The sequence below is a fragment of the Protopterus annectens genome, chromosome 9.part0 (genome assembly GCF_019279795.1).
Source record: "Protopterus annectens isolate FY-2018-M chromosome 9.part0, PAN1.0, whole genome shotgun sequence".
Lineage (NCBI taxonomy): Eukaryota > Metazoa > Chordata > Ceratodontiformes > Protopteridae > Protopterus > Protopterus annectens.
The window spans coordinates 36612910-36638834 of NC_056743.1; the positions used below are offsets into that span (position 1 = coordinate 36612910).

The 25925-nt window shown below is 39.2% G+C and overlaps 1 protein-coding gene across 1 annotated transcript in view; it reads left to right on the forward strand.

Annotated features, from left to right (window-relative positions):
- The window catches only part of LOC122810848 (embryonic protein UVS.2-like), a 237680-nt gene that overhangs the window by 162494 nt on the left and 49261 nt on the right, over nucleotides 1-25925 (forward strand). The window contains exon 5 of the mRNA XM_044082400.1: nucleotides 455-677. Within this exon, the coding sequence (XP_043938335.1) occupies nucleotides 455-677 (223 nt within the window). The remainder of the gene's footprint in view (nucleotides 1-454; nucleotides 678-25925) is intronic.

A 25925-nucleotide genomic window follows, 5' to 3' on the forward strand; every position in this document is an offset into this window, starting at 1 on the left:
ATGCACTGATATTTTTTAATGAATTTGTACTTCAGAGCTGGAATGAACAGTAGAGCCTTGTACATAAGTAGTATTTGTCTGGAGAATTAGTAGGTGTAGATATCCGGTAGTGTACATGGTTCAAATATTTCCATTTTACCTTCAGATTGTCTAATTCTGTGAACTACCCCTGTGTACGTTAAGTGTACACAATGTACACCTTCTGTATTCAGGAACATCCCTTTCATAATGCATGTGCTGTCTCTTCCCTCAGAAGGGCTACAATAAGTGTACACATAGTCTACAATTTGTTGTAACCTTTATGACTCGGGCCTCTATTTTATAAATAAAGTGAGAAAACGGAATAGCCATTGCATTGTTGTCATCAATACATTACATTTATAGTTTGGGCTACAACATAAAATGATTTATTAATTTATTGGTGTGTTTATTTATTTTCATTGTTTGACAATAGGTAGCATTAGTAGTGGATCCTTTTAGCTTGGAACCAGTGCAGGGATGCAAGTATGATTACCTTATTATCCGTGATGGAAACCAGTCCACATCACCTAATATCGGAAAATTTTGTGGCACAATGACTGTGCCTGGGTTTATCTCAACTGGAAGTGGTGTGATTATTCATTTCCATAGTGATGATTCCATTCAGGCATCGGGATTCAAAGCCACTTACGCATTTGGTAAGTTGCTTTTATTTTAAATATGCATACAAATGCTTTGAATAGATCAAAAAGACAGCAAGAAAGGAAGAATGTTTTTATACTGAGGATAAATGAAGTTATCAAATACTGCATATAATATACTAGCATGCATATATCATAGCTTACTTACCAGAGAAACTGTTCATATTGCCTGGGTTCAATATCTCCATGTAAGCAGATGTTATTTTTGAAAATAATTTAATTCATGTTAAGTGATGTTCTCTGTCATTTTATTTTTATTGGGTATCCAAAGCTAATTAAATACATAACTCAAAGTTTCTAACAATGACTTTCTGAATGTCTGGTTTCTGATGCTGTTTCTGCCGTACTGATCAAGTACGAATTCTGGACAAATCAAAACATAATGGGTATACAAAGGATAAAATTAGGGACAGCATTAAATATTGCTTTAATTCACTTGAAAAATTAATAGAGCAACAGGTTTTGCATTAGCATGCATTTTTTGAACAATGTTAGATTAGAGACTTCCATTTTAAAGTAGTTATTAGGCATTATGCAGACTAAAAGGTAAAATATATAGTGTCAGGCATTTTAGAAAAGAGTTAAGCAGCAGGAAAAAAATAACTTTGCTTGTCAAGCATGAAAGATAACAGTTCCCAAGGGAAGGCTGCAGACTGTTCTTTTTCTCTTCTCTTTCTCAAGGGAATGTTAGAGTTAGGGTATTCTCAGTAAATTCACTATAGTACATTTAAGTAGAATAAGGCCTGAAAATACGGAGTCAGATGTGTATGTATTCAATTTCAGAGAAAGACAGTTTATTAGAAAGGAAAGATACACCTGAAATGTGCAGAAAATACAGAATGTTCTTTTCTCAAAGGAAAAATACAATCTTGCAAGCTACAGAATGTTCCTTAATGAAATTCCAGATAAAGCACATGCAAGACCAGGCTTGCAAACCAAGGCTAAAGAGGTGTGTAAAGCATTACAGGGTTTTGGTATTATTAAAATATACTGCAGATACAGTTATTTAAGTCAGTTATTTAGTATGACCTGACATACAGAAAAGATTAAGTATCCATCATTTCAGAAAGGAAGCTATAATACAGACAATCGAGCCTGAGTACAGAAGACAGGTCAAATAAAGACCGTTTCAGTTTACATCATTTAGGACAATCAGAATTTATGTGCAGAAACTGTGGATCTGTTTAGCAGCACTAGTACTACTAACCAGCATTCCAGCATTTCTACGAACTGTTATTGTTTATCAGCACTGTTAATGAAGACAGTATTCTGATATTGTGAACATCTAATAAAGCCTTATTAAATGAACTACAGTGTTTGCAGAATTCATTCTGAAAAGTACAAAAGACTTGGCCCAGAAAGGAGAGACTGGCACCTGCTCAGCACAAGTTTGGGAAATTAACAGATAAAACCTTTCATTCCAGTCTCATTTGTTTCAAGTTAATTCCAGTATAATACTCTCTAACAATTCTTTCAAATATAAAAAATATAAATGAAATTCTAATATCTGTCAGTATTGACTGACTGTAATCCTTAGTGAATTATCAGAAAATCAAAAATGTTATGAGTGGCAGGGAAAAACTGTCAGGCAAAATCATGGATGTTCTTCAAATTCATGCAGTAGAGAAGTATGGCATAAGCCATTTTTAATAGCTCCTTAACTTGTACCACCAAGCAATATATTTTTGCCAACCGTTCATATGGAAGTTTCTAACTGTTGTTCTAACTTTTGTTTACATTGAAAGCCTGCATATTGGTAATCTGCACTTATTTTTGTATGCTACTATTTGGAGCATCATCTTCCTGACCATTGAGCCCTTATCTCTGCCCACCTCTTGGCCCATGCATCCAAGGACATGAGACAAGTTTTAGATTAGAGGATATCATTACTTGGGAGATTAAGGAGATTTCTTTCCTTCTCTTCCTAACTGTCCTCCTTGGTGGACAGGTGCCATACAGTTCCTACAATACTAGTCTCTCACATGGTTAAGCATTTCCACAGAGTGGTGTTCTACTTGTAAGGTCTGTGTCCCCAGTTCCTGCCTTCTGAGTGTTCGCCTGCAGCCTGATATTTAGCTGATCTTCTTACAGTGGGATATGTACTAATCCATCCCCTGAGGCGAAAAAAAAAAAAAAAATATATATATATATATATATATATATATATATATATATATACACACACACACACACACACACACACACACACACATCTTTGATACCCTCACCCTCACCCATCCAGGTTGTCAGTTCCTACCCATCCAAGATGTCAACATCCACCGATCTGGGGTGTCAACTCTTGCAGCACATGACCAGTAACTGAAGCAAGGTCTTCTGCATCATAGCCTTGGCTTTATTCTTCACCATGTAGCCTGCCACAAATTACATCCATGGTCTGACTTATAAAATGTATATATAAAAAATATATGTTTATTTAGCCATCTGTGTGGGCGATTCAGGTATGCATTTTGGATTTTATACATAATTTATTTTATTTATTTATCATTTTGTTAACTAGGAAAGTCCGACTTGGAACAAAGCCAATTTTTAGCAGAGGCCTGGGGAGAAATGCTCTAGATGCATATCTTTGTAATGTGGGAGGAAACTGGAGCACCCAGAGAAAACCCACATGAACGCAGGGAGGCATGCAGACTCCGCACAGAAGGCACCCCAGTCAAGAATCGAACCTGTGAGCCTCTTGCTGTGAGGCGACAGCACTACTGCTAAACCACTGCACCCTCCAATACAGTTAATACATAATGCAGTTAATACATATCTGTGGTGGGTGGTCAGCATCTTTAAGATTTAATGCAAGAGAAAGAGAGACTTCAACAGTTGGCTCATTATCTGGTGGTATTCGAGGGGATCCAAAGCAGCACAGGAGGAGATGGTTCACATTTCTACTTGATTCACTAGTAATGACCTGCAGCCATCCACTCATGACTTTAGCATACTGGCTGTGACGCTTTAAACTTCATAGTGCCTTTTGTTTTTTTTACATGGAGTCAGTCAGACTTTCTACCTTAACATTCATAAACATGCCTGTATCAGTTTTGTACTAATCAGTGTGTAGAAATTAAAAAAATAAATGCCTGATGTTGAGGCTTTCCTGACCCTGGAATATATTCATATCTCTAATTACTGAAAGTTGGTCCATTGTAGTTATAACACTCCTTCTGTGCAAGGGTCTAGCACATATAATTCATTCAGACCCTCTGAAAGGGTGGAGATATATTTGCATTCATCCTCAATCCCATAAGCTAACAACAAATAAATAACTGATGCCAAAATCATGGACTGAATGTAAATGGGAAAAAATGTATTGTTGTATCTTTTGGGAAGTCATCTACCCCAGGGAATTACCACACTGACTATACTGATAAGGCTTGACCTAGTTGTTCAGGATTTGGGACTATGTGGACAGTGGCCTAACCTTTGACCAATTTGTATCCATTTTTGTAAGAAAGTCCTTCTATATTGGACAGCTTGTAAACAAAGGGACTGTGACTAGATGTAGGGATGTCATTGTCTCCCTTTACTCAGCCCACTTTGAGTCATTGAGTATAATGCTCCCTTTGGCATTTATATTCCAGACACATGCAACAATAGGAAGATCCACAGAGCTACCTTACTAAAAGTATACAAGGCCTAAACAAGATGTCCTGCATGGACTATCCCAAAGCCCTGTCATTATACTTGGTATCCTATAGACTGCTAAGATGTGACCTTTGTCTGGCATACAAGGCATCCTCTGAACCAATACTGATGGATTTACTGCACACCAGCAAGTCAAATATCATCAGAAAACTCAATCTGGGGATCTAAACCTCTCCTGCAACATCAACAGAGCAGTTTTAAGGGGCAGGTGTAGCTCGCAAAGGATACCACTACTCTGGAACAGACTCCCTATCCACAAGAAACAAAGTTCATCCCTGCCCATATTCAGTTGTAACTTGGATCTGTGGATAGGAAACATATTTATCTCAGGACTGCCCTTGTACTACTAGTGGACAGAGGCAGCTCCTGAATGCTTTAACCCATGCATGGGTGCCTTCAAATTATCTATAATATGCTTCCAGTTATTCTCGTTAGGGATAATATATAATTATCAACAATGGGATGCCTAAGGCCAGTCTCTAACCAAACTGGATATGTTAATCTGAGCACAAAGCCAGGCTTAAAATGGCCTGCAAGGGCAGCTAGCCTAGTACTTACCTATGAACCTATAAACAAATCCAACATGAATATGACTTTGGACCTCTTTATATACTAATGTCCAGGTGTCATATCACTGCAAACAGAAGCACTCTTGTTGTCCATGAAATCTATCTCAGTGAAATAAGTCCACAACTATTAAATTGAAAATTATTATCCAGAATTCCAGGATAATTTCAATTCCATCCATCAACTGGCAAACATACCCCACCAAATATATGTATGTTTGTGTGTGTGTGTGTGTAATTTTTGAATTATTTTTAAAGACTGTAAAATTATTATTCTTAAAATGTTTTGTAATACTTTGGAGCTTTTCCCCTTGGACGTCTGCTGAAAATAAACTCCTACTCAGTCGGACTTTCCCAGTAATAAAACAACAATAAAATGTGTGTGTGTGTGTGTGTGTGTGTGTGTGTGTGTGTGTGTGTGTGTGTGTGTGTGTGTGTGTGTGTATATATATATATATATACAGAGTTTCTTCAGTGTTATTAACACCAATTCCATTGATCAGATGGGATCCTCTCTTTCTAAGAGTTACGAGCTCCTTCACCTTATTCCTGATTGTACATCTCCAACTTGCTCAGCACCTTGTTCCCCACTCTGTGATCAAATCTGACCACCAGGCTTTCATAATTTCCCTAAGAGCCCAAGTCAGGATTCCATCTGACTGCATGGTATTCAGGGATTTCTCTAAGGCCAACCTTTAAGCATTTGGCCAACCTTCTAACATCCTTTGATGATGCGGTGAATTTTAAAAGCTCTCCCTTCCCCACTTACCCTATGAAAAAGGTATCTGCCTACACCAGCAGCTTATACCTCTGTCTTAATTCCTGTATTGAAGCATTTGTCCACAGTCATTACAAGTATGACAGCACATTTAAAAATAAACCTGAGAGGTGGAACACCAATGTTGACAAACTTTACAATAAAAAGCAAGAAAAAAACTTCTAGCACTTGAGAATAAACTCAGATCCCTCAACATTCTAGAAGTTATCTCAAAAGGATCTGCAATGAATGTTGGAGTAACGTTAAACCTTGCAGTTCTAAGTATTAACTGAATATTGTCACCTCTTCCAAAGATAACCATATTGCTTTCTTTAACTGTTAGGAATTTCATCAGTAATATTCAGTGCTGCACATAACTTATTTCCAATAGTAACTGGATACATTTAGAATTCTGTAGGGAAAAAAACAGTGATGGCTGAAAGATCGTCCACAGAAGTATGAAACACAGAACACCAAATGCACTTACTACTGGCTTTTTAGATATACATGTTGTGTGAGATCGCAACTTAGTGAGAACTGGATTTTTGCTCTTTCCACACTGCAGTGTGATCTCAGAGTTGCCATATATCAGCAGCTGAGGGAGATGGGGGCTAGGGCAGGATAGGCTTGCCCCCTGCATACCACTACTTGTTTTTTAAGTTTTTCTGGATGTTGTGTTTTAATCTTAAGTGGTCAATGTTTGCATTGTCTGTTTTGTCCTGCAGGATTATGAATGTGTTTCAGTAGTAACACTGGTGAGAGAAGGAGCGCAGGGACATTATTTCCTGGAGACTGCTGATCACTGGAAAGCCTAATAACTGCTTCTTAGGTGCCAGCTTGGAAGTTGTGTTTATATTTTGCTCATGGTGACAGAAAGAGCAAAGTGCATTGATATCTGATTGTTTCTGATTGGGCAGTGAGTGTCTGTTTTTGACATTCCTGATCCTTATGATTGCTATCCAGGGCATCTGTCAGGAAAAGGCTACAACAAGCCTACAGACCCTTGCTTCATCTGGGACAAGAATGTTGATCACCAAAGAGCCTGTGGCCTGCTTCTCACCTTGGGATTGGTGCTGCTGTTTTGCTTCTGGTGACAAAGTGGCAAAGGAGCATTTTATCCCAGCAGCATAAAGCTGTGCTGAGACCAGCAGCAGTAGTGGTAGCCAGGCAGGAGCCATCCAGGTGACTCCCCTCTTGTCATTATTCTTGACACGCTAATTATTTATTTTCAGTAAGTACTACTTGATTTGCTGCTGTCTAACCCAACTTCAGAATATCTGCCAAAATTCTTCACCCATAAATCATCAGGGTCTACTTATTAGTTTCCCCTCAAGTGTTTGGCAGTGCCTTGTATAGATGCAGACACCTTGAGCTGACATTTTTCCTGTAAAAGCACCAGTGATATTTCACCAGTACATAGTTGCACACAGGATAACTAGTTTGCAGTTACAAGCACTCCCCCAGGGTTGCATACCAGAGACCCTTGACATTACTTTATATTTTCACTCCAACCATTTAATCAATAAAAAAGGGTCTGTTGCCAAGGCTATGAACTTTCCCACTTTCACTGTTACCAGCTTGGTGGATATGGGCATCCTGAAGCAATGCAGAAATTGCCTCATGTTTACTGACAACCAGTTAATTCTCAAGTAAACTGATACGGTATGTGAGAGATGTATTTACGCAATGTCACTGGAGGCAAAGCTCTCACATAAAAGCAACCCTAATGTCAAGCAGGTTGTCAGTAGTACACATGCTGCACCTATCATGCACAATTCAAAGCAGACATGTAGTCTCACATGTGTCGAGGCACTTAAATGTAACCTTCCTAAACCCCAAAAACCTTCTAGATGAAGTACACATAACAAATACCCTCAGCAGCCCCGAATGCACTCTTTCAAAACAACACCCACATCAACACATACAGCCACATCTCATGGAGCCTCTACTTCTAAGCCCAAAAGGCCAGCTACCACAGAATCTAACATTCTGGTCTTTGAAGACTCCATTATGAGTCACAGAGATGTGCCTCTCACCAGGCTAAGGAGAAAGTCCCTGTCAGTTGCTCATCATGGGCCAGGATTTACAACATTACACAGGCAGTCGGGTCAGTGGACCACAAGTACAAGTACGACTCAGTCATAGTCCATGTGGGTGTAAGTGACCCGAGATGTACCTCCCAAGACTATATGAAGAGAGACATCATGGAGCTCTCAGAATATGTGTACCTGAACACCATATTACCTTCTCCAAGGATGATGCCACATTATGAAAAAAACATGACTGACTTTAATATTGGCTTAGTTTTTGTTGTCATTCTAAGGGGGTGCGATATTTGTCAGCATGGAAGGAGATGGTCAACAGACCATACTGGTATCCCCAGGATGGTCTGCACCTCTTCCCTCTAGGCTTTCAGATATTAGCTAAAATATTGTCCTCCCACATAGTGCCTTATTTAGGCAATATCAAACTGAAAGAAATTCTGACATAGTAAATCAAAACCAAGAAAATCTAAAGGTGTTACTGCTAAATGGTAGGAGTCTAAACAAAAAACTTCATCCCCTAGAAACTCTCCTCACCCTAGAGAATGCTCACATCTGTTTGATCACTGAGACATGGTTTAGAGCCATGGAGAGCATACCTGCAGTACAAGGCTATAATGCTTTCCACACATTTAGACCAGCTACTACACAGGCATGGACTAAAGGTGGCGGTATCCCAATTTACATCAAAAATAAATTTACCTGAAGGCTGGTCAAACAGTACAATGCACTTGAGCTTCTCCATGTTCAAATCACCATAGGCAAAATCCAATACCACTTCCTTGCAAAATATACACCAATACCACTTCCTTGCAAGATATACACCAATGCCACTTCCTTGCAAGATATACACCAATGCCACTTCCTTGCAAGATATAGAGATGGCCTGCACCTGTTGCCCTTGGGATTCCGGATACTGGCTAAGGCTTTGCCACCCTATAGTGCCTTTTTTAGGCAAGGTTCAAATGACAAATTCACTACCGTAACAGGTACAAGCAAGCAAAATCTGAGAGTAATGCTACTTAATGCTAGAAGTCTAAACCTCAAAATGCACTCACTCGAGGCACTCCTTAAAATGGAGAACATCGACATCTGTGCAGTGACAGAGACCTGGTTCAAGGCTCCAGAGAGCACCCCTGCATTACCAGGCTATAATTCATACCACACCTTTCGGCCACCTAACCTGGACCGAAACACTAAAGGCGGAAGCGTGATTATATTCAGTAAGGATATGCACACCTCCAGGCTAGCTGCTCAGCATAATGCATCCGAGATTATCCAAGTGCAACTAACTCTGGGCAACACCACAATCCAAATTGTAGCTTGCTACAGATCCCCCACCATGCCCCAGGATTCCCACTGCTCATTTCTTGATACACTGGAAAATATTAGGGTACAACCTAACACCCTAATAAAGGGAGTTTTCAACTACCCCACCATTAACTGGGAAAACTACTCATGTACCAACTCTTGTGCTCAACGTTTTCTGGAATTCATAAATTCCAACACCTTGGATCAATTTATCCACACCCCCACCAGGGGCAGCAATATCCTAGACCTGGTCATTACCAACATGGGCAACCAGTGTTCCACACCAGAGGTCAGTTCCTCATTGGTCAGATCTGACCACAAGCTAATCACCCTAGACATCCGCATTCCACCCCCACCCCCCATTAGGGAAACCACCATAAACATTTCTCCAAAGCCAACTTCACGCTTCTTAAGACAGAAGTGGCAAACTTCACGACACCCATGCTGACAGACAGTAGAAGTTCGACTGCTGAACACTATACAAATTCATTTTATAAGCACTTACACGAGTGCATGGATCATGCAATCCCTAACAGAATCAAGATGCTATCCTCCAAAAAAAGGAAGCCAATTTTGTGGTCCCCTGCCATAAAAGAACTCTACAACAGAAGAAAGAAACTGTTGCAAAAAATAGTAAAATCCCATGATTGGAGGAACTCCATGTTCAGCCTCAGTAAGAAGCTGAGATCCCTCATAAAATCCTCCAAAGCTAGTTACGATAAAATTGCCACTGATTCTAAAGACAACCACAAAGCTTTCTATAGCTATATCAAGAATCCTAATGGCAACACTCAGATGTGCTCTGAGTTACAGCACAATGGCACTAAATATACAGAACCAACTGATATTGCCAACATCCTGGCAGATAGGTTCAGTGCTAACTTTATCCCCCTCTCACCCCCTAGAGGGCCCATCTCTATACCGGAAGAATGCAAAGTTCCTGTAATCACGGCTGCACAGGTAAAAAACACACTCTCCAAAGCCAAGAACACAGCATCCATGGGACCTGACAACATCCCATGCTGCGTTCTACATGAATTACAGAACGAACTGGCACCCCACCTACGTACCATGTTCAGTCATAGCCTCACCTCAGGCTTTGTGCACACTGAATGGCACACAGCAACGGTTATCCCACTCCACAAAGGGGGAGCCACCACGGACCCTGGGAACTACTGCCCCATCAGCCTGACGAGCCTGGTCTGGAAGGCTATGGAACGTATCATCATGGAACTTATAAACAATTACATTGGTAATCTCCAAACTCTGGACCCTACCCAGTTTGGGTTTGTCAAAGGCAGATCGTGTCTCCTAAACCTGATAGACTTCTTTGAAGTGGTCACCAAAGCCGTAGATGAGGGTAAGGTGGTTCACACAGCCTATCTAGATCTTGCCAAGGCTTTCAACACCATCCCCCACTCTGGCATTATAGATAAACTCACTAAACTAGGTATAAATTCCTATGTCACAAGATGAGTTGCCAACTGGCTCACTGACAGAACCCACAGTGTGAAAGTAGCAGACTCTAAATCCAGCTTCAGACCAGTGACAAGTGGAGTACCACAGGGTTCAGTCCTGGGTCCTCTCCTGTTTGGTATCTACTTCTCAGAAGTACAGGCTATCACAGAAGGTCTTTGGCTAACAAAGTTCGCAGATGACTGCAAACTAGGGGCCATAATCAACTCCTAATGATGTGGACATCCTACAAAAGGGCCTCACTGAGACAGATGCCTGGTGTCAAAGCCATGGCCTCAAGCTCAATGCCAAAAAGTGCATTGTCATCCCTTTTGGTAAAAACTCTGTACCCATGAACTACCACATAGGCGATAGTCTACATAACACAGAAAGTGTGATAGACCTTGGGACACAGGTGGACAGTAGTCTCTCCTTTGATAATCACATTGCCACAATAGTCAGGAAATCCTTCTACGTGGCACACCTCATCACAAAAGGTTTCTTATCCAGGATAAAAGAGGTAATTTTTCCCCTCTGCTCATCACACATTAGACCCATTAAAGAGTACAACACCCCTTTTGGTATGTACCTCACAAGACATCTACAACAACTGGAAAGGCTGCAGAAATACCTCACAAAGAGGATTACTGGCCTCAAACAGATGCGCTATGCAGACTGTCTCAAAAAACTCCAGCTTTACTCTGTCACATATCGCCTACTCAGAGGCAATCTCTGCCTAACATACAAAGCTATGTCAAACCCAGAGCTGTTGGACATGCTCCATTTAAAGAAATCCCAATCCTTCCGAGCTACACGCTCTAGGGACCTAAACCTTGTCACCACAATAAACAGAACATGCTGGAGGGATAGATTCCTGTCCCAGAAACTTCCCATACTCTGGAACAAACTACCTATCTATATCAAACAAAGCTCCTCATTAGCACTCCTTCAAGAAAAATCTTGATGATTGGATAGGAGATAGGAAATTCACCCCAGGGATCACTTCTGTGGCTGTGCTTGACAGGGGCACAGGAAAATAATTTTCTTGGGTGGCAAAAGCCGGGGTACCGTTTGGCTAGGCTTAATTAGGCCTTAGAGCCAATAGCCTAGTACCTACCTATGAACCTATAGGTCCCCTCAATGAACATTCACCATCCATCCCAATACTGTACTCAGGGTGACTTTACTTACCCCATTATTAACTGAGAATCATATATGATACCACATGTATAGGCACAGAGATTCCTGGATTTTGTTAACACAAACTCCCTGGACCAGATTGTCAATAGATCAACCAAGGTTACACTGTTAAGTTACTGTTGTTCTGTTGTTTATAAACTCAAATGCCATGGAACAACACAACATATTGGACTTGGTCATCACCAACATGAGGTCAAGACTCACTCCTCCAAAAACAGGAGACCAGTCTGGTGGACCTACACTGAACCCACTGACATTGCCAACATCCTGGTGGACAGGTTCAGTGCAACAGTGTCTATCCCAGATGAATGCAGTCCTCCAGACATCACAGACACACAGGTGAAAGCAGCCCTCTCCAAAGTAAAAAACGCAGCATCAGTGGGACCTGATGGTATCAAAATGAACTAAACCCTCACATAAATTCACTGTTCCAACTATCATCATGGATCTCATAAACAAAGACATTGGGAACCTCCAAACACTGGACCTAAACCTAGTTGACTTCTTGAAATAGTAACCAAAGCCATATATGAGGGAAAGGTAGTCCACACAGCCTACCTGGACAAGTAGATAGTAACCTCTCCTTTGACAATCACATTGCCAAAGTGGTTAGAAAAACCTTCTATATAGTTCACCTAATCACAAAAGGGTTCACATCTAGATCAAGAGAGGTCATTGGAGTACAATGCCCCATTTGGGATGTACCTAACCCGACACCTGCAACAGCTGGAGAGACCTCAAAAATACCACACCAAGAGGATCGTGGGCCTCAAACAGATGCCCTATGCAGCTCGACTAAAGAAACTCAGTTGCTTACCACCTACTCAGAGGCGATCTCTGCCTGACGTGCAAGGCCATGTCTAGCCTGGAATTGTCGGACATGCTCCACCTCAAGAAAACCAAATCCATTAGAGCTACACAACAATAAATAGGACATGCTGGAGGGATAGATTCATATCCCAAAGGCTTCCTTCGCTCTGGAATAGAATCCCAGTCCATATTAGGCAGAGCCCCTCACTGACCCTCTTCAAGAGAAATCTTGATGAGTGGATAGGAAATCGTAAATTTATTCCTGGGATCACTTCTATGGCCCTGCTGGACAGAGTCTCAGGAATCTAGTCTAAGCCAACACATTCTGGCTAGGCTTATAAATGCCCTAGGGCAGATAGTCTAGTACCTACCTATGAACCTATGAACCTATACGACATCTGGTTCTCACTAATATGGGAGAGTGCTGCACACCCCTAGTGTAATGTTTTCTCTGGTAAGGTCAGACCACACAATGGTCTCCTTTGAAGTAAAAATAAAATCTGGACCCTCAACTAACCTTGGAATATTCAGGAAATACTCCAAGGCTTACTTCCTAGGATTAACTGATAACCTGACAAAATTTCAAGCCCCATAAACCCGTGAAAACACTGCTGCCTACGTGGAACTGTTCACAGAAACCCTAGACAAGCACATTAATAGCTGTATAGAGGCAGCTGTACTCACCTTGGTGGAATCACAAAATAAATAGTCTGTATAACAGAAGGAAGAAAATCATGGAAAAATAAGGAGGTGCAGCACCCAGCAGGGTAAAAGCAGCCTCATCAAATTAAACAAACAACAACAATGAGGACAAATACAGTCTACCAAAGCCAGATTTGAGGTAAGTTTGGTCTCCCACAAGGCATTCTTTAGCTATGTCTGCACCTCAAAGGCAATACCTAATTGTGTGCAGAGCTGATTGTTAATGGAACCACGTATACTGAGCCAGTATTATATTTATCGTAGAAGATATGCTGATAAATATAAAGGAAAAGTACAAAATAAGTAATTTACTGATGGCCCAAAAAGTTTTGTAGAGAATTGGGAAACAAGGCAGAGGAACTGAAACACTGCCAAAAAAAGAAGAAACAGATACATTTTGGAGAAATATCTATGACGATCCTGTGGAACATAACAAAGATACTGAATGGATAGAAGTAAAAGAAAGAATAAGAAGTTAAAATGTACAGGATATTAAATGGGGTGAAGTAACAGCCAGACAGATTGAAACAAAGTTAAGAAAAACTTCTAATTGGAAAATCCCAGTGCCAGATGCAGTACCTAACTTCTGGCTAAAAGTATTAACATCTTTACATGAAGATTTAGCCATGAGTAAGAGCTATTTATATGTGCACCCTGAATAGAAACCAACCTGGTGACCAACAGGAAAAACAATACTCCTACTTAAGAGCGAACCTGCAAGCTGTCCTAAAAACTATAGAACAATTATGTTCCTTCTGATGATATATAAACTATACACTGGAATTGATGCCAAGAGAGTTTATTGTCATTTAAAAGAAAACTCAGTCATGGCAATAAAACATCTCGTGGATAAACTACAAAAAAGCATTTTACAGTATTCTACATTCATGGATAAAAGAGTGCTTAAAAATGTATAAGATACACCGTACACCATTACAGCGACCATGAAACAGTAGCAAACCACTTTGCAGTTAAACCATGATAAAGGACAAATTATTATTCCAGGGATAAAAGTTAAAAGGGGATTATTTCAGGGTGACTCATTGGCACCGCTGCTCTTTTGTCTTGCCTTAACCCATTATGCTATCTACTTAACAGCTTAGGCCATGGCTATAATTTGACTCCCAGAAAACAGCAAAGTGTAAAGATTTCTCATCTTCTTCTTGTGGATGATTTAAAAGTGTGTAGCTCGTCAAATGAGGAACTGAAAGCACAACTGCAAGTGGTCAAAACTAAATGTGCAAAAAGCAACCTTTAAAGCAGGAAAACTGCAGCACCAAGAAAACATCAGCCTGGGATAGGAACATGATATAAAAGAACTTGAGCAAGAGGGAGTATATAAATATTTGGGAAGTAATGAAAGATCAACAATAAAACATGAACAAGTGTGAATAAACCTTAGTAAGGAATATTTTAGAAGACTAAAATAGATACTGAAAACAGTGCTGACATCTAGGAACAACGTCGAAGCTATAAACTAATTTGCACTTCCTGCTCGAACTTACAGTTTTGGAGTGACTGACTGGCCCCAAAAGCTGTTGGATTATTTGGACAGGAAAACAAGAAGGCTGCTTCATGTTTATCAAATGATTTATAAAAATTAGTATATACCAAGAGTCCTGTGCTGAAGGAGGTATGAGCCTCCTCGAATTTGATTACATGTATTGATCTGCAGTCATAAGACTGCTTACATATCTGCTGAACTCACAGGACCGAAATATAGTAAAAGTTTTAAAACATGAGGAGAATATGTCTAAGATGACTTCCCTGCTTAGTTTAGAAGAAGCATATCAGTGTAAAGCTGGAACAGAAATCAAACCAGGAGATAAAAATCAGGCAGAATGTGCCAAAAAAATGAAAGAAAGAATATAAGGTGAAAGATCAGATGAGAGGGCAAGAAATGTGGAAAATGCATGAATATAGTTGCAAGTACAGAAAATTTTTGAAACAACCACATTGATCAGGATCGAATGCACAGGAATGGTTAAGGACAGGTAAATTTAAACCAAAAGATGAAGGGTTATTATTGGTAGCCCAAGACTGTGGACTACGTACATGTTGGTTTACAGAATCCATTGAACATGTGGGAGAAACAGAAAAATGTAAGTTTTGTTGCTGGTTGTGATATGCTAATGGCAGAAGGACTGTATAATGAAAGGCATAGTAGTGTGGCAAGACTGTTACATTGGGGATTGTGCAAACATGATAATACTGAAGTAGCTGAAAAACACTGGAAATATGAGCCACCAAGCATTATAGAAAGTGATGAATTTTATATCACATGGGATCACACATTACCAACAGTTCAAAAAATAGATGCGAGAAAAACAGATCTGCTAGTCCATGAAAAGAAGACAAAAGTAACATTGATTAGTGAAACTGCTACAGCCAGTGACTACAGTGTCTTACATACAGAGAGACACAAAGTCTTAAAATACCAGGATTGGCCGACAGAAACGAGGGCAGTGAGGATAAGGATACCCAGACAGTTCCAATAGTAGTAGGAGTGATGGGTCTTATAAACACGAATGTAATCGTACTTGGAGATGTTACCAATACATGTAACTCCATATGAACTGCAGAATGCAGTATTATGGGCACACTGTGGGTGCTGTGAAGAGCACTCCAGCTAATATCAAAGATTGAAACAATACTTATTTCATGAACTTTAATTGTACTTTATCGTAGGAATGGGGTCCATTCCCATCATGGCATTAGAAACCTAAAAGACTTGGACAAATTAAAAATAGCAGAAGATATAGCCAACCTACCCACCAGCAAATTCAGCTTCAACTTTACTACTTTCTCCCCTCGTCAACCTTCCCTCATGAAATACTGTCAAATATAACTCCCCCTGCTATCACTAGGGAACAGGTCCTTAATGCTCCCTCTAAGGCCAAGAACCAATGGGTACAGACAATATCCCAGGATGCCTTCTAAACAGCATGAAACATGACCTATCAGGCCATCTGGATTTGCTATTTAACTGTAGCCTCCAAACAGGCTTCATGCCTCATGAATGCAGAACAGCAACAGTCATCCCTCTACACAAAAGTGGGTCACCTACAGACCCTGGAAACTACAGACCCATAAGTCTCACTTGTCTCACATGCAAAGCCATGGAAATGATCAATAATGACATAGGAAACCTCCAAACAATGGACCCAACCCAATTTGATTTAGTCAGGGGTAAGTCATGCCTACTTAGCCTGGTGGACTTCTTTGATAAAGTCACCAAAGCAATGGATGAGGGCAAAATGGTTCAAGGCATTTGACAGAACACCCTACTCAGGCATTGTTGACAAACTCAAGAGGTTAAGTACAAACCCTTATGTCACCCAGTGGATAGCCAATTGGCTCACAGACAGGACACAGGAAGTTAGAATTGGGGAGTCCACCTCTACAAAGAGGTTAGTCACAAGTGGAGTCCCTCAGGGATCAGTCCTGGGACCCCTGTTTTTGGCATTTACTTCTCTGAAGTCAAGGCCAATGTCAGTGGGTTCTGGAAGACTAAATCTGCTGATGATTGCAAATTAGGAGCTGTCATAGAATCTCTAATGACACAAATGTTCTCCAAGAAGGGCTGACACAGACAAAGTCTAGTGTCAGAGACATGGACTAAAACTGAATGCCAAGAAATGCATAATAGTATCCTTCGGGAATTATCCACCCTTGTAACTATCATATTCACAATACACATGTAAGAGTTGACCGCCATTGGCCATCACCTGTCTAGAGTAGTGAGGAAATCATTCTATGTTGTGCAACTTATAAACAAAGGTGTGGCATCTATTTCCAAGAAATTCATTGTACCAGTGTATTCAGCATTCATCAGAGCTGTCATTAAATACAGTGCCCCATTTGGTATGTACCTTAACAGGCATATCCAACAATTGGAACATCCACAGAGGTTCCTCACTAAAAGAATACAGTGCATAAGTAGCATGTCCTATATATACCACCTCAAGGCCTATCTCTGTCTCCTACAAGCTGTTGAGGGGTGATCTATGCCTGGCATAGAAGGCGTTGTCAGACCCCATTCAGATGGATCTTCTGCATACCTGTAAAACAAACAGCACTAGAATTACCCATTCTAAACACAACATCTTGCCCATGATATAAACAGGACCTTCTGGAGAGACAGGTATGTATCCCAGCGACTACCCCTTCTCTTGAACAGGCTCCACATACATGTGAAGCAGACTTTCTCCCTTAGCAGTTCAAGTGCAACTTAGACAATTGGATGGGGAACAAGAAATTCATTCCCTGATTTGGCACCTATGTCTCTAATGGACACAGGCAGCTTGTAAATGTTTCATCTCCCGGGCCCCTGCTTGTAAGTATTTCATCTCCCATGCCCCTGCTTACACTTATCAAGGGTACCAGAACTTGTCAGAGACTTGGGATGCATAGCTAGGCTTAAAAAGGCCCTTGTGGTCAACACCTATGAACCCATAAACTTATAAAGATGTTTACCAGTGTTTAGATGAATCCTACAACTAGTGTACTCCATGGACTGTCTGCTGACATCTTGGAACTATCTTTCTGGGCTTTCATTAGCACTTTTTTGACTGTTTGCTTATTTTTGTCTCAGTCTACTGATTGTGCAGTCAAGATGTCCTATCAGGTGGTATAGGAACAGTATGGGAGCACCTTACCAATTTATATACACCCGCAGCTTCCTGTTGCTCATTACTACAGAACTATTTTTGGGGCTGCAGTAAGATGCAGAGGTCTCTTGTTGCAGGACTGAAAGATATTTGAGAGCTGTACTTCATTCGGAGTACCTGTATGCCTGCAATAACATCAGATGCAGTCACAGAACTGTTTTATTTTACTTATCTTGGTAAACTTTTATCATACAGCAAGTCATGTCAGCACTATTGTGTGTATGTGCTCACTGATTGGCTACTGTCTTGTGCTGACTGATGGCCCACTTCACTTCCCTTCCACTGTCATTGTTAGCCATATACCTGAATGACTTACTTTTATACTTCTTTCACTCCATCCTACTCTGATAAAAACACAAATATAAGGGATGTTAAAGAAGTACAACCCGACAGCCAAACTCAGTCACAGTGTTTTAATGTTAGTGCTTTTGTTCACACAAATCCAATGAACTTCTTCAGACAAATCAGATTCTGGGACAAATCAGCTGTTTTAAATAGTAATCATCTTTAAATGACATCACAAATACACCACCCTCTTAAAGGAAAAATGACACATTTAGTCATCCATCCATCATACCTTAAAAACATATATATAAAAAATATATATCTTTACACATCCATAGTTAAACAACTTCTTCACACATAGAGGTATATATTTACCCACTTACATATTTACATATAAAATCTCTAATTTTGTTGTTGTTTTTATTTTAAGAAAATTATCTTTCTAATGATTTAAGCTTTAGTATACAACTAAAGGCATTTAATTTCAACTGCCAAAGCAGTTCTCTGTCCTCCAATTTTAAAGCCCATGGGCCACCCCTAATCCTCCTCTCCATTTGTTCAACCACCATATATTTAAAATAATGATCTGGGTGGACAAGAATATGTTTAGCCAAAGCATTAGTAGTATTTGGTTTACTAATACTATATTACTGTTCATATATACGCTGCTTTAGCTGACGTTCTGTTTTCTCTATATAGAAACTAGTGCATACTTGGTATTTGGCTAAATAAATGACTCCCTTAGTGTTACAATTATATTTACCTTTAATTTTATATATTTTATATCTAATCTTAAAGGTACTAGTTACTTCAATAAACTTACAATAAGGGCACCAACCACATTTAGCCATCCTATTTCCTCAACACATAATTGTTCAGCATTTTTTTTCCACACTAACAGTAAAAAATAATGCAGGACACTTAGCCTTTCCTTACACTGAAACAATGTTTACCCTGTCTAAATTCATATATGATTTGGAGTAGTTACATCTTTATTATCCCTGTCTACTTTACATTACACTCCAATTATCAGTGCCCACACACACACACACACACACACACACACACACACACACACACACATATATATATATATATATATATGTGTGTGTATATATTGTATTTAACTACTGAGCCATGCAACCAGTGCTTTCATATGGTCAGTTTACTTACAAGCAATGAAGCATGTGTTGCCACTCACACCAACCACTGCACCATTAACTTTACTTCATGCATCCAACAACTTCTAAAAAAAAATTAAAACACTTTAAAACATCACATACCAAACTAATAAATCTTCTTAGTGGTAAAATGGAGGCCTATTTTGGTCCAGCTTACTACAACAGCAATCTATATCAAAATAAAATTCCAAAGGTGCATAGCTGGATTAGCCAACTCAAGCCAGATATCTTGGCAATCACTGAAATATGGCTAAAATTAACAATTTCATATAAAGCAATTTTACTACCTTGATGTCAGACATTAGAGGCAAAGGAACAGAAGGTATTCCCCTTCTTTACTCAAACCACATAAACGTTTCCAAAAAGAATAAAATAAAATGGCTCTTTTTTACAACTCAGAGATATTTCAGTTACAATCCAGCTAAACCAATACTTACAGCCACACATTGTCTTATATTTAATTTTAAACCCTACACCAAATAACATGTTCTCTAGAAAATATATTGTCTTGGCTTAACTCATTAACACCTGTGGTGTGGAATGTCACTCCTTTAGCATCCTACACACAGCTTGCATTCCAGAGCATTTTCTGAAAAATAAACTTAAAAAGCATAATATAGATAGATGTACATATTTTGTGAACAGTAAAAACTATTAAAATAGCAATGTTATCAGTAAGATTCTTTATGGTGATAATAGTCAGTGCATAGTCTTTACATAAATAGTACAGTATGTTATAATGCACATGAACCCGACATTATATTTTTTGCTAAACTTTCACAAAGAAATTCTCATATTTTGGAAACTGAACGACCTAGGGATATACTGTTAGAACATTTTTGTTAACCAGATATAAGCTTTCACATGACAAAAAGAAATTCCTCTATGAGTAAGTTTATTGAGATATTTACAGAAATATAAAAACGTATGCTTAATTGTATAATTAGCAATATAAATAACACTGAATATCTCTCAGGAAGTGTAACTTACAGTGCAGATGTGCAAGATAACTTTATTCAACCATATCTAAGGTTTCATCTGATGTCATGCAACAGTTTGTAAGTCACAATTACTAACAAACAACTAACAATATCTCAGTTATAATGTCATAGAAATAGACATTGATAATGTATTCCCCTGTCTCCCACCATGGCGTATCAGACCATGCCCCTCAGTAACATGTACGACTCTCAGATATAAAAAAATATGAAAACAAATATGAAAATATGAATAATAAGTGACACATATTGACTTCTCTACTACAGTATATCCTAGAATAACAATATTAGTGCTCTTTTGTTAATGTAAATTGCACGTCTAATACTGACTATTAATTAGCTGGTAAGTTGCTTTGTTAAAGAAGCCAGACCCAAAAAGGGCCTGGATGCCATACATAGCTGTAGGTGTGAACTGGAAATGTACAAAAAAGCTGTTATAGGCTTGAACGAGTAAAAGCTACCATTTTAAAAAAAAATGTTATTATTGGAGACATGAGACTAGAATGGACAGAAGAGGTCAAAACCTTAACAATAACCTTTTTAGTTTCACAGATCTAATCTGTTGGCGCAGTGGTACAGCAGTAGCGAGGTTCCTCAGTTCGATTCTCGGCTGGGGTGCCTTCTGTGTAGAGTCTGCATGTCCTCCCTGCATTCATGTGGGTTTCCTCCCACATTATAAAAAGACATGCATCTTGAGCTTTTCTCCCCAGGCCTCCGCTGAAAATTGGCTTGTTCCAAGTCAGACTTTCCCAGTAAGCAAATGTTAAATAAATAAAATAAATAATAAAAATAATTGATTGTCCCATTAGAACCAATACGTTTAGCAGTAAGGAAAGCATCTTTGATTGGATCTAAATATACAACCCAAGTACCACCGGAGAAGTAGGTGTTCTCTCAGGTAGAATAAGTGATCATAACCCAGTTTACTTGGAAACATGCCAAAATGTAAAAAGAAATCCTTATTACCTATATACAATCAAAAATGATTCCAAGACTCTCCGTTTTGCTCGTTACTTACTCAGTAGGATTGGTTTCCACTTAAATTTCTCTCTCTCAATGATGCACTCACATAATTATGAAAAACTTTTCTTAGCATACTTGACTGTCTGGAATCAAGCCATAAAAAAGAGAGTTAAATCTAAAGTAGCCCCCCTGTCATATGAAACCAAAAAATGTCCTTCAGGGACAATGCATGGAAAAAAACTCAACATTTCAAACAATCAGCAAGAGCACAAAACCCTCAGGAACATAGTTAAGAAAATGGTACAGGAAGGCAAAAGAAAACACTTCAGCAGTCTATTAACAGTCAGTAAAACCAATGGAAAACAATTCTTGGCCATTATAAAGAAATTAACTACAAGCAAAAGAACATAGCCTAAACTGACTGTCAGATGAAAAAGATTACATTATAGCCTGCACAATGAATACTCATTTTATTGATTCTGTAGCTGTTATAATTAAGCAACGTAATCTACTTATAAGTGACACCATCAATCAATCAGCAAATGGCTATTTTATACTGCAGATTATACCCATACAATATATTAAAAAACTGTTATTTAAAATAAAGCCAACTATCCCTGCACCATGTAATTTACCGGGTGAATGCCTCAGAAATGTAAAAGGAGCAATTGCATATCCCATTGATATTATGATAAACAGATCTTTAACTGAATAAATATTCCTTCTTTTTAGAAACAAGCATATATTAAACCCCCTTCACGAACCAGAAACCACAACAAAAGTTTCAATGTTTAGGCCCGTTACTGTATTACTGTCTCATCAAAAGTCTTAGAAAATGTGTGCACATACAGTACATTTGCTACATCACTTAATAAAACACAACCTATTATTTCTTACTCAACGTGGCTTCCACCCTTGACCATATTAAAGAAGCAGCCATACTTACTTTCCTGGACAAGATAAATTAAGAAAGGAGCCAAAGTCACTATGTTTCTTCACTATTCCTTGGTTTATCAAAAGCAAATGACATCGTCTCATATCAGTGTCTCCTAAACAAGCTATCTACTCCAAGTATCAGCAGTAACACTATACATCGGCAACATTCTTGTTTACAAAGTAGATCTCAAGCCATTCATCGGCAAAAGATGCACTTTCTTGCATCTAACAATAAGTGTCCCTCAAAGATCAATTCTTGGACGATATTTGTGTAACAGATTTGCTAGTGATGGATACTAAAGTGTTCCTAACTATACATTGGTACAATATGCGGAAATTTGCCCTTTCCCCACTGTAGTGCGATCTTGGAGTTGGTGTATATAATTAGCAGGTGGTGTGTGATCATTTGAACTTCTCCTGTCATGGCAAGTTTACTTACATAACTGTACTGTGTTCAGTATTGACCACTGCTGCAGTAGCCTTAACTATATGGGTAGAGTACCCTAGTTTATTATATTTGGGAGGTGGAAGGAAAAGAGTCCCAAGAGTCCTTGGAGAATGATTCTAGCAAAGCTTGATTTAGACCTAGAGAAGGAATCAGGCTTGTAGTACTTTGTAAAAGTATGTACAGAGGACCAAGTTGCTGCTTCTGGAATAATTCTAGAATCCAACCCTTTTGAAAAAGCCATAGATGAAGCAAATGCCTTGACCCTGCTTGGAATAGTTTTGTTGTGGTGAGAAAAAAAAGGTAATAGCCTGGGATAATCATTTGGAAATAGTTTTGTCACAGGCTCTCCATTCTTAGTCCCTGAATTGTCTTTGGACATCCAAGGTATGGTGTATGCTTTCTCCCTCATTTTTGGGTTTCGGAAAGAAAACAGAGAGATGGATAGATTGACTTAGAGTAAACTTGGATACCACTTTAGGCATGTAAGAATAAAAGAAGGATTCGTTCTTAATAAACTTTCTCTTAAGGATAATGAGACTGTTTGACTCACTATAAGAGTTTTCAACTCAGATACTCTCCTTGCAGAGGTCAAAACAATCAGTAGAACATGTTTTCCATGTCAAGAACCTCAAGTCAAGCAGATTAACTTCAATAACCTAAAATTAAGGTCCCAAGGAGGATCCACTGTTTTCTTGGAGGTCTCTTGTGCAAAACCCCATTCACAGAAATTTTACATGACAATGCATCAAAAGAAGGAGGTCTAAGGGCAGACATGCTGAAAAGACCAACAAATGAACACTGATGGAGGAATAAGAAAGGCCAAAGGATAGTAACTCTCACAAATATTGTAAAACCAGAGAAATAGTAGCCCTAATGGGTGCTGATTATGTTGTCAGCACCAAGCAGAAAATCTTTTCCATTTGCTAATATTTGATTTTTCTAGTAGCAGGCTTTCTTGTCTCCATTAATACCTGTTGCACACCCTCAGTAAACAGGTGCCTTAAGGGAATTAAGATTGTATCACCAGGCAGTCAGCTGAAGTTGATTGAGGCTGGGGTGTATCAAACTCTCTGTTCTTCTGTGAGTAGATTAATTCTGTGAGGAAGCTTGTGGTAATTGCCTCTGGCCATTTCCAAAAAAAAGTCAGAAGGGAGCTACTACAATGATTGTGGAAGATTCCTTCTGAATCTTGAGAAGTACCCTGGATATCAGTGGAAAGGGTTGAAAAGCATACAGTAAAGGAAAAGGCATCTGTCTTCCAGGCCTTCTTGCATGGAGTCCTGGAGCAGAATTTTGCCACATAGTGTTTTGGGAGGATGCAAAGAGCTCTACTTGAGGAACTTCCCTTGGATGGATAAAATTTTGAAAGACCCTCCAGTCTAATTTCCTTTCATGAGAGCCTTCCTTTGTCCTGCTCATCTTGTCTGCCACATAATTTTGCTCTAAATGTAGGATGCCTGTAGAGGGAAATTGTGCTGTAAAGCTATATCTCAAACTAACAGGACTAGTCTGTAAAACAGGTAAGACCTGTTTCCCCCTTGCATGTTGGTGTACCACGAGTGTAGTACTGCCTAGAACAACTTAAAGTGATTCAGAGGACCAAAAATTATTCCGAAAGTTAAGTGCCTTGATTAGAGCAAGCATCTCTTTTATATTTATGTGTTTATGTCTGTCCTTGGTGTCCCAAACACCTTGTACTGTTATCCCTCCTGAAACTGTTCCCCAAGCAAAGTCCTAAGCATCTTCGGTGACTGACTGCTGTTCTGATAAATCCCAGGCATAGGATTTGAAAATATAGTGGGTATTGGTGCTGGGAACAAAGAGACGTCTGATACCATTGCATCTTTCTCACGTGGAGGTTTTATATGGGTATCATGACAATCATAGATGTCATGACTCCCAGAATCCAGAGGTATTCCCTTGTAAAGACCGACGTCTGAGTGGAAAAATCTAGAAATAGATGTTGATATAGATTTATTTTTCTTGTGGAGGAAAAGCTGTTTGAACTGAGGTGTATAGCAGACACCCCTGGAATGCAGTCCTGTGTGTTGGGAGTCAAAAAAGGTTTCTGAATGTTCTCTTGAAATCCCAGTTTGTTTAATAGATCTCTTATGCAAGAGAGAGATGTCTGACATTTCCAAAAAGACTGCAAAGATAAGTCAGTTGTCTAAATATAAAAACAATGTGGATGCCCTGTACCCTGCAGTGAGCTGTAACTGAAGCTAGACACTTTGTGAACACTTTTTATGTAGTGGATAGGCCAAAGGGCAAGGCAGAGAACTGGTAATGTGATCCAGACACACAAAACTTCAAGAAACACCTGAAATCCGGATAAATAGGAATGGGATGATAAGTATCTTTTAAATCTAGTGATACTAGAAAACTTAACTGAGGAAGAAGTGTTAGCAAGATGTGAAGTGGCAGCATTTTGAACTTGGGCACTATCACAGACAAAGATTTAGGAAAGAAAGATACAGAACTTGTCTGCAGGCATTTTCTTTCTTTGTCACCAAAAACATCCTTGAATAAAACCTTTCCCAAACTGAGAAGGAGGAACTGGTTCTGTTACTTCCTGAGGCACCATATGTTGAATGATAGGGGAAAACAGAGGAGTCTGGTCTGGTGGATGAGGAATTACTCCCTGAAAAGGAGGAATTTCATCCCACTGACGTCTGAGATCTTGAAAAATGATCTGTAGAACCTTTTTGTCTGAAGCTATCTCTTGCCAAAGAGAAAGAAGTGGAGATTCAGGCTTTCTGGAAGGGACACGGGACTGCCAGATTGGAGGGGATGGGCATGGTCCCTTAAATAGTCACTTTGACTTGTTAGACTGTCCTTTGCTTTGGGGATTCAGCCTTATTTTTGGAATCCCCTTGCTATAGCTTCTTAAAAATCTAGTTTAAAAGTATGAAACAAACTTTTCTTTTCACACAAATGCAAACGATTTTTGTATGAAAACAAAAGTTTATTTTACAGCATTTTAAAATAAATATATACACACACACACACACACATATATATATATATATATATATATATATATATATATATATATATATTTATTTAAGGTTTACTTCCGAATGTGGAAGACAAAACATACAAAGCCGTATTTATGGTGTTAATATTAATGGGCAGGCAATTGACGTGTACATCACATGTGGTTTCCAACTCTATGCTGGATTGCGGTTTAAGTGTGTGGAGGGTGCCCTGAAGCTTCGGAAGCTGGCTGACTTTTATATCCTTGACAGAATATAAACCCTATAA